Below are 9480 nucleotides of genomic sequence, written 5' to 3' on the forward strand. Positions count from 1 at the left end.
TCCACCAACCATCTGGTGCAGATGACCATAACGTTGGTTGCTTGCTTTTCTCCCTGATGTATTCCATGGAACACTGTAAAACAGCAGAAAACAAAAAAAATCATCAAATTAACTCTAGATTTACAGAATCATTGTACTACAACAACCTAGATAGCAAGGTGATACTTGTATTCAGTGCGTGCATAATCATTACGCAAGTGATGCAAAATGTATGTTTTAGCTGTATTTACGAAACACTCAATGTATCAGTTTGCTTTCCTTTCAAACATAAGCCACATTTAAACGTGAAATCATCGCAATTTCAAACATTACGTTTAGTGGTGATTTGCAGCTACTGTTATTAGCACTAGCAATAGACTGTTTAAGATTACGCACACTTACTCATTGCATTACGGCATCAGCCAAAATACCCGTTGTTTTATGTAAAGGTATTATGGTTCGGGTGTGATGTCATTACGTTTTTATGTCATTACGTTACGCTAAGTGTGGGATGTTTTTCTTGTCCATGTGGTGGAATAAAAATGCTGCTGAAGAGATAAACAAGCACTGAGTAACGTTTTGTTTTGTTTCTGAATACGGTGAACTGCGCACTCAAGCTCAACACTAACGTTAGCCAGTTTGCAACAACCACAGTTTTGAAAGTTCAGAGAAGACAAAACAAGCCGATAAATCTTGGGGTCTGTAAAATGCATGTAAATATGAACATTTGGGTTATATCTCCGAGATGACGAGCCCTTTTTAAATGGCTTTAGTTACTTACTAACTACAGCTTGTTAAGCAGCAATTTCAAACATTACTTGATAATACTTCCTTTCTGAACCACATACTCTCGATAAAAGTAAAAAATGTTTTATTTACCGTTTGCTAAAAATTTGAACGTGCAGATGCAGGTTGGTGCAGATGAAGCGCTACGGATTGTCCGTCCTCTTTCAGCAAGGCCGTCTTCCTCGCGTGGGTCCTCTTCAGGTAGAAAAGTCTGACATTTGTGGAAAAACTGCACCTGGCCACAAGTACCTGACTGAAAATGATTCGGGACGCTAAAGAATGGTGAACTTACTGACGAAACAATCACAAACTTTCATCAAACTAATTCTCATGCTCCAGAAAAATACTGCATTGTACTGTTATTTAACCTCTGATATTTTCCTTTGCTAAAAGGATATGCAAAAATATTCAGTTGACATTAACTCTTCTTTAATTTAGAAACAAATGTGAAAGACAGGATTTGTGGTAACAACACTGGAAACCCCAACTGAAGCAACATATAATTGCATGTTTTAACCATGTGAATTATAATTTAAACCTAAACAGTGTGATAGAAGTCAAAGATTTTGCTAACAAAATACATATGTAGGACTGAGTAATACAATAAGTAAATAGAAAAACATATTTTTTGCAGTATTTCAGTCTGAGTACAACATGTGTAGCCTATATATAGGCCCTGTATGTCTGATTGTGCCTGTTGGGTTTCTGCGTACTTGATGGCTGATTTGATCATATGCTTGTGTTTGGTAATCAAGGGATCAATGTTTGTGAAATACAAATTGTGTGTAATGAGCTGGAGTGCAATAAAGTCTGCCATTTTATCATTTTTAAGACTGCATGTCCACTGGGATGGACATTAAATAAAAAAATCCTGTTTTGTACAACTCTAAAATATCTTCTGATTTTTTTGAAAAACAACATAATCAAATAAAATATAACAGGGGCAAGACAATGAGGTTACCATTAACTTGGTTAACAATCTGTGACGTATTATTAAAATGATAGAAACATGCAGTTTTATTGGTCTAAACCAAGAAAAGACGTAATGTCCATTCTTATTGAAGCAGGGTCTGAAGGCGTTAACACAGCCCACAATGCATTGCATACTACAGTACAAAACCGTATGGCATCAAACAGTAGATTACTGTTGACAGATGGCTGTAAATTAACAATAGTTTCTTAAACTGCTAAATATTGCCCAGGATGCATTATTTTCTATAGTATATTACTGTTTTAATAAAAAACAGTATGTTACTGTCAGAATGTGGCTGTTTTTTAACATCAATTTTTTACAGTGTATGTTATATTATAATTAATAACAAATGTAGTTGCAATGTAGTGACACTACATTACCAAAATTATGGTCACAGGTGTGTTTATCTGCGCATGCCTCATTTAGTCAGAATCCAGAATCACTCACTTTTTTATTTTTTTATAATAGTTTTTTAGTGTAGGTTTGAGTTTTCAGACTTTCTGTTCTCCTGTGGCAACCCATCGTCCTGACCTCACCTTGTACCCAAACTAACCCCTGTAAAGGAGTTTACCCAGACAGAGAGAGAGACTGGTGTTTCTTTGGCCAAAGCAGCTTTAGGAACCCCTGGTGTTAAGGGAGAGCCGGGCGCATCGGGAAAAGGGGGAAGGGTCCAGACAGACTTAGCTGCTCCCCCCTCAACCCCCCAGAGTCTGGACATGGATACACGCACACACACGCGGCACAGCACACATCTCGCTGCCAGCTGTCAGAACACTAGGCAGTAGGATCTGGTCAGAGATCATGATTGTTTATTAGGTTCAATGTTGTTTTTTGTGAGTTTCAGGTCAGAGTGTCTTGTTGTGTACTGTGTAATCCCCTCTCACACATAAAATATAATAAAGGCTATGCCAACAGTCTGAGTTTCAGTCTGAGTTTGTTTTAGTGAAGTACCCTTAAGACCGTTTGAGTTACTCTTTACACGCACACACAACTATCTGAACTTCCATTTTGATTCAGGAGAGCATTCATTGGTCTCATAGAGTTGCATTGCCAAACCGCAGCGTCCATTCGGAAAGAAGATTGTTCTGTTGCTCACATGAGTGACTTGCGGGCTGCTCTTGTGTAAACATCCCTTAGGGCAGATGGCAACAAAACTCAAACATGAGACTGCAGCAAATGCTGGAGAAGCTGCATGAATTATCCATCACTGGACTTTAATGAAGCGGGCAGAATTGTCCTGAGGAAACGGATTTCAGGGGAAACCTCCTCTCTCACTTCGTCTGCATTCATAGAGCTTTAAGCGGATGACGCATCCCAGCTGTATAATACACCGCACTGATTCCTGGAAGTTAATGTCGTGAGATGGAAATGAACCACTAGCTTCTGAAGAATGGCAACAGGACTCCATGCACCCAAGCAAGCACTGCACTGCACAATAATATTACATTTCGTCACTGTTGGACTAAAACCTCGTACCTCGACTTGTATTTTTCATAAATCATTACTTTGGTCACCCTTCGTGTTTTGCAAATATAATAATAATTCCAATTATTATTGGATTTTTAATAAAAGAAGCATTCTGATATTTGGTTCATCTGAGTCTGATTTTTCTATTTCGAAGTAGGGTAACAAGTACTCTGTAAGAAATTATAGTAAAGATATTATATAGATAATTATGGTCTTTCTGTTGTGCACCAAGATCTTTTGTTAAAAAAAATCATAATTATAAAAAAGTCATGAATTTAAGAAATGCTTGAGGCCACAGAGCGAGCTGCAGTGTATAAAGAGTAATCTTAATTTTTTGTAAAATGTATATTTCAAATAATTATTAAAAATATTTAAAAAAATAAATAATAATATTAAATAAACTATTATTGATTATTGAAATAGGATAGGTTTCAAATAAATATGTTAACCTTTTAAAAATGTATAAATAATAATAATATTACATCAACTATTACTGATTATTAAAATAGGATACATTTCAAAGAACTGCTCAAATTATTTAAAAAATGAATGAATAATATTACATAAATTATTATTGATTACTTAAACTTCCGTTTATTCCTTTCAGCTTTGCTTTGTCAATCACAATTTTGCTCACTTGTTTTCGTCTTCCTCCATTTTGCTTTCACAATAATTAAGTTAATCTTATTGAGGTGACCATGATGTAGAGCAGATGTTAGTGTGTTTGTGTCCAGGGATGAAACCTGGTGTGCTGATCCAGAGAATAGGTGGATAGATAAGAGTAAATGTCCTGGACGGGAAGGAAGACTTTTATTATTATTAATAAAGCAAGCATCACCGCAGGCTTTTTAGCCAAGCTCTACTGTCTCACTAAAACACTCTCCTGCCGGTGTTTTGATAATTAACAAGAGGTCTGTTTTTGTTTTGTAAAGGATATTAAGCCAGAGAGTGTTGACATTAAAAGCGTTATAGACTGAATTTCCATGTATTTGTAATGTTATTGGCCTGCAGCTGAATCTCAGATGTGTTTGACTCGAGTGTTTGGTGTATTGCAGTGTTTTTCCACTGCTGGTTTGATTATGCCAGCACACAGAGGCACAATGAACATCTGTCCTGAGGTAAAAAGACTCCTGAATTGTTTAATAGATGGATTTGTTGTTTCACTTGTGTGTTTTATCCCTGCCATGAGTACATTGGTGCATCCTCATGAGAACATGGCTTGTAATTGCTGTTACAGTCTAATTACTTTTTTGATTGCTTTGGAGGCATAACCGCTCATCTTAAGGATCAAGTCAAGATCAAAGTACAAGTTCAATCTATACCAGTGCATATGAAGAATGTATGACAAGTTCTGTTGTGTAAAAACGAGTGATACTGATGTGACAGTATGGAACCATCCATGGTATACATTTTGTATTATAAAATGGTTAGTTACAGTCCTTGATTCTGATTGGTCAATGGCTGTGTTTTATTTATGATAAAGGGTCAGGTACTATTTTTTCGGGTGGAAGGAAGGCTATAGGTGATTTTACTTAAAGTTGTATATTTTTCGGCTTTAATATCTGTAGTGTGTGATAACCATATTATAAACTCCCCCTTCAGCTGTAATTTATTCACTATAAAGCACAGCCTCTCGTACCTTATGGCTTGCTTACGCATTATTGTTACTCTGCTGTGGTAAATGTTCTTAAATCAAGCATATATCAGGCTTTCCTAAACAGTCCTTAATATAATACAAGAACATTATCCAACATTACACCAAGACGCCATCTAATCCAGCTGTTCGATGTTCAGGTGTACTTGTGCCCTGCCCGTTGGAATTGCTGAATCGTCCTCCATCGTTTTATTATGCCCTTGAGTTCTCCTAGGCCGAGTAAGCTTTCTTCTTTCCCCTCTGTGCCAGCACCCACCTTTTGACTTCCTGTATTTGTGAGCCAGCGTGACAGCTTCCATGTCCATAGAGAGTTTGGCAGGAGTTCGAGGCCTGTGCCAACCTCGCAGATAATCTTCTCGAAAGGAAACAGTCACAGGCCCTCCGTTTTTTTGGCAGGCGCAACCTCTGCTTTTGGCCTCGTTGGAGATGCCATAAATTAATCACGATTAGTACACGGTTTAAGTTTGTGCAGTCTTTAGTGTCATGTATTCTTTATACTAAAGCTCTGTTTTGTTTTTTTCTGACACCACTTTGGTGAAACAAGGTTTTAGAGTGTGCTTTAAAATAAAGACCGGGGGGGTCAGGGTAGGCCCGAAGGTTCTCAGTAAGGCAGAGTTGAGCGTTATCTGCTGAAAATGCTGACAGGCCTCCGAGCGGCAGCTCTAACCTTGAGCCAGTGCACAAACAGTAGCGGAGTCAGACTGATACAGACTGCCTCCACTGCCCCAAAACAATCCCACAATCCCCCTCTACCCTTTTGTCTCATCACCACCTCCCTTTTGCTGTCCTCTCTGGTTCAAGCACAGGCCACTGCGCCACCAAGAGGTGGAGGACATTTCTCTTGGCACATGGCAGACATGCGTTACTACTAATAAAAAGCAGAGTAATTCGGACATATGATTGGATGGTGTTGTGTTGCTCCTCTGGTTGGCTCATCCTTTTTCCTGATAGAACGGAGTGAACTGATGAAAGATTAATCATTTATGACTTTGAAGACACACAGCTGCACTGAAGGGGAATGAAGGGAATCTAGTGTCTTTAAAGTGTCTATTAAATCAGTTTATGAAAAAAAGTGACCGTACTGACGCAAAGACAACTTTTCCAGTTCTACACGTATGGAGTTGAAATGTGCTCAAGTGCTGTAAAGGTAAAGAAGGAATAACTGGAAATCGCTACCAGGGAGAGGGATAAGGTTTCTAAAATATTGAGAAATCTATCTGTAATTGTAATAAATGCACTTGAAGTTGCTTTGGATAACAGCAGCTGGTATACGGTGTACGTTTTTGATACGTTTTGGACAAGATATCTGTAAGTGGTACATTTCCCTGGATGTTAAAGAATTCTCCTCTTTGGGACAGAAAACAAACACTGGACATTTGCAGGCATAATGGCATAATTTGCAGGCTGTATTATGAGAAAGACAACTGGTTGGTCCGCCAGTAAAACTAGGCCTGTCCAGTGATTTATGCCACTCTTATGTAATTTCTAGCAGGGCTAAGGCAATTTAAGCATGTGTCCTACTGATCTCCACAACTCAGAGCCTGAGGCGTTACTCAAGCACTGTGAAGTTTTTCCTTAGCTGTGCGCTGCTTTGTGATTGCCTCTGAAAGTCCCGCTGTAGGCCGGTCATGTTCCTCTCCAGTCCTGTGTTATAGAGAGCAGACGCAGTTTCTCATCCAAATTACAGGAAACTGTCGCGCCTAATGGCCTGTCTCTGTGCCTTTAAAACAGACTAAGCCCACAATACTCCATCAACACGCATGTATTGTTACACTCACGGTCACTTTTGTGACCGCACGCAGATAAAAGTGCACAAACACTGACACTCAGAGACTGCACGGCGCATCGGAGAGGAGCAGAGATACATTTTCCTCTGTAATTGGAAGTCATCTCCAAATAATCAGCGGCCCTTTACGGCCCCCAGCGGATGTCTGGGTTTTGTGTTGGAGACGGGCAAGCCTTCCCAAGGCTCTTGTTTTTTCGCTCTGGTTGAAGTTTTTTTCAAGCTGAGGGAATGTTTTAAAGCTTGGTCTCGAGCTGAGCTGCCCTGTGTTAGATTAAGGCTTGGTTGGTATGATGAGGAGTCATGCAGTGTCGAGCGGCCACGGCTATGCAGAGAGAACATTTATCTGGCCTTGTGTGACCGCTGGCTGGTGTGTGTGCACTGGTGCAGCCGTTTAAGGCTTTACCCCTGTAGAGTACCAGACAAAGCTTCCCCCTGGGCCATACAGTGGCAATTTTCTCTCTCTCTCTCTCTCTCTCTCTCTGTCCCTCTGAGACCAGAGATGATACTACTAGGGGGTTTCTGTCCTCCCCAAACGCTTGTACAAACTGAATACAACTGTAGAGACTTCACCAAGCCTGTTAAACGATTGCCATTATGATTTTTCTCTCTCGGTTTCTCAATTTGCATGACAGTGCCGGAAAGAGAACGAGAGAGAGAGAGAGAGAGAGAGAGAGAGAGAGGGGATTAATTCATTGGATACAGTGGAGGTGAGCGCAGACCAGCTGCGGGAGAGATTGCAGCCGACAGCAGAATTCAGCCCCGCTGGCTCTACTCACGGAAATGAGGGCAGTCCTGTCGATTAGGGCCCTTATCAGTCATCACTGTTTTGTGTTCACCAAACAAGACTAAAGGTTCATTTTCTGCACGTAGACACGGCATGCTGTCGCTTCCTCCTCCCTTTCTGTGTTGCCGTGATGTTGACCTGCACAAAGCATTGCAGTGGAGTTCTTGTGTGTACTGTGCACAAGTTAATGGGGTTGCATTAAGAAGCAGCAGGTGCAGTTACCAGGTGTTGTGTTGTATAGTTGTATAGCTGCTTTGGTCTGTTACCAAGATGTCTGCCTAGTGGACTGACTTGCATTAAAGTAACTTTGGCATATTTATAGTGATAGTAATGAAAATTCTGTCATCATTTCTTCACCCTCATGTCATTCCAAATGGGTATGACTTTCTTTTCTATGTGAAGCACAAAAGATGATATTTTGAGAAACTTTGTAATGGTTTTGTGTCTGTAAAGTGGAAGTCAACAGAATCCAGTGTTGTTTGGTAATCAAGGTTCTTGAAAATATTTTTTTTTTGTGTGTGTTCTGGAGAAGAATGAAAGTCATACAGGTTTGAAATGCCATGTGTCTCTTGGTCATCTGCCATGTAAATAAATGATGAAAGAATTTAGGGTGAACTACAGTATGCCTTTAATGATCACCTTTCCTTGTTGTGTTCCGTATGTCAATCTACAGGAAGTGTTCCGTTCTCATCAGTCTTTCCCCTTTTGTTTCTTGGCAGCTGCTCAGAGCGAGGAGAGAGAGAGGGAGTGTGCCTCTAATGACCAACATCAGCAGGTGGATGAACAGAGTGTGGCTGGTGAACCCAGAGAAAATAACACCATCCTGTGCAGCAAGAGCAGCCGCTGCTATGGCCTGTGGGAGAAAACACACGACGGAGAGATCCGCCTCGTCAAACAAGGTCACACGTATACGCAAACTTATATACAGTATAACATGTATAAAAAATTTTCAAATACAAAAGACAGCAATAAGCCCGAAGAAGCAGTGGGTTACCGGGTATTTTATAACGGCTTAGAACACAGCTCAATCAATCAGAATCAAGGACCAGAACTGACTGTTTTATAATGTAAATTTGTGCAGTTTATTTTCTACAAACAATGTGTTGTCTAATGATAATAAGAATAATATCACACTTACTATTTATTTTTATTAGGGATGCACCGATACCCTTTTTGTCACGGTCAGAGCGTGGTGGAAGAGAACCCAAGCACATTCACAAACACATACACAATACACGAGCACAGGACAAAGAAACATGAGGGTAAATATAGGAACACAAACGAGGGATAACGACATGGGACAGGTGTGGGACATTAAACACTCAGGGAAACATAACGAGGAAACGAGAGGAATGGGGCCAATGACAAGACACTGGAGAGAACGTATATTATAGTCAAACGGACAACAATATGTTTCTCTCCACACATAACCAAAGACTTTGTCATGGCTCTGCTACAGGACCAAGAAAAACATGACTAAGGAAGCAGAGCCATGACAAAGCCCCCCTTTAATGAGCACCTCCAGGTGCTCACCAAGGGGTAGACGGACAAGACAAGCAGACTGAGACAAAACAAGACCAGAACAAAAATATGGAGAACCAGAATCCAGTGGCAAACAAGACAAAATGACAATGGGGTTGGGGTGCGACAATAAAAATAACAAACATGGAGGGGGGTGGGGCAAAACAAGGACCCATAGGGGCAGTTCATGGGAGGTGGGGAGAGTCCCAGTCCCGGCTGCGCTCTAGGGCTGAAGTCCTGGGGGACTTAGGGGGAGTCCTGGGGGGAAAGTCCTTGGCCTGGAGTTTCCAGGGGCCAGCTGGACAGGGCTTGACACGCTGGAAGGCCGGCTGACATGGCTTGAGCGCTGGAGCCGCTGGACATGCCTGACGCCGGCTGGAAGGCCGGTGGACGTGCCTGACGCCGCTGGAAGGCGCTGGACATGGATGACGCCGGCTGCGAAGGCCGGCTGGACATGGCCTGACGCCGCTGGGGAAGGCCGGCTGGACATGATGCGCTGACGCCGGCTGGACGAAGGGCCGGCTGGACAT

The 9480-nt window shown here is 41.2% G+C and overlaps 1 protein-coding gene across 2 annotated transcripts in view; it reads left to right on the top strand.

The window, feature by feature from the left end:
• Window positions 1-9480, top strand: part of bmpr2b (bone morphogenetic protein receptor, type II b (serine/threonine kinase)) — a 120650-nt gene that overhangs the window by 47320 nt on the left and 63850 nt on the right. For both annotated transcript variants that reach the window (XM_057335246.1, XM_057335247.1), the window contains exon 2: window positions 8149-8328. In XM_057335246.1, the coding sequence (XP_057191229.1) occupies window positions 8149-8328 (180 nt within the window). The remainder of the gene's footprint in view (window positions 1-8148; window positions 8329-9480) is intronic.

Source organism: Triplophysa rosa, linkage group LG6 (genome assembly GCF_024868665.1).
Source record: "Triplophysa rosa linkage group LG6, Trosa_1v2, whole genome shotgun sequence".
Taxonomy (NCBI): Eukaryota; Metazoa; Chordata; class Actinopteri; order Cypriniformes; family Nemacheilidae; genus Triplophysa; species Triplophysa rosa.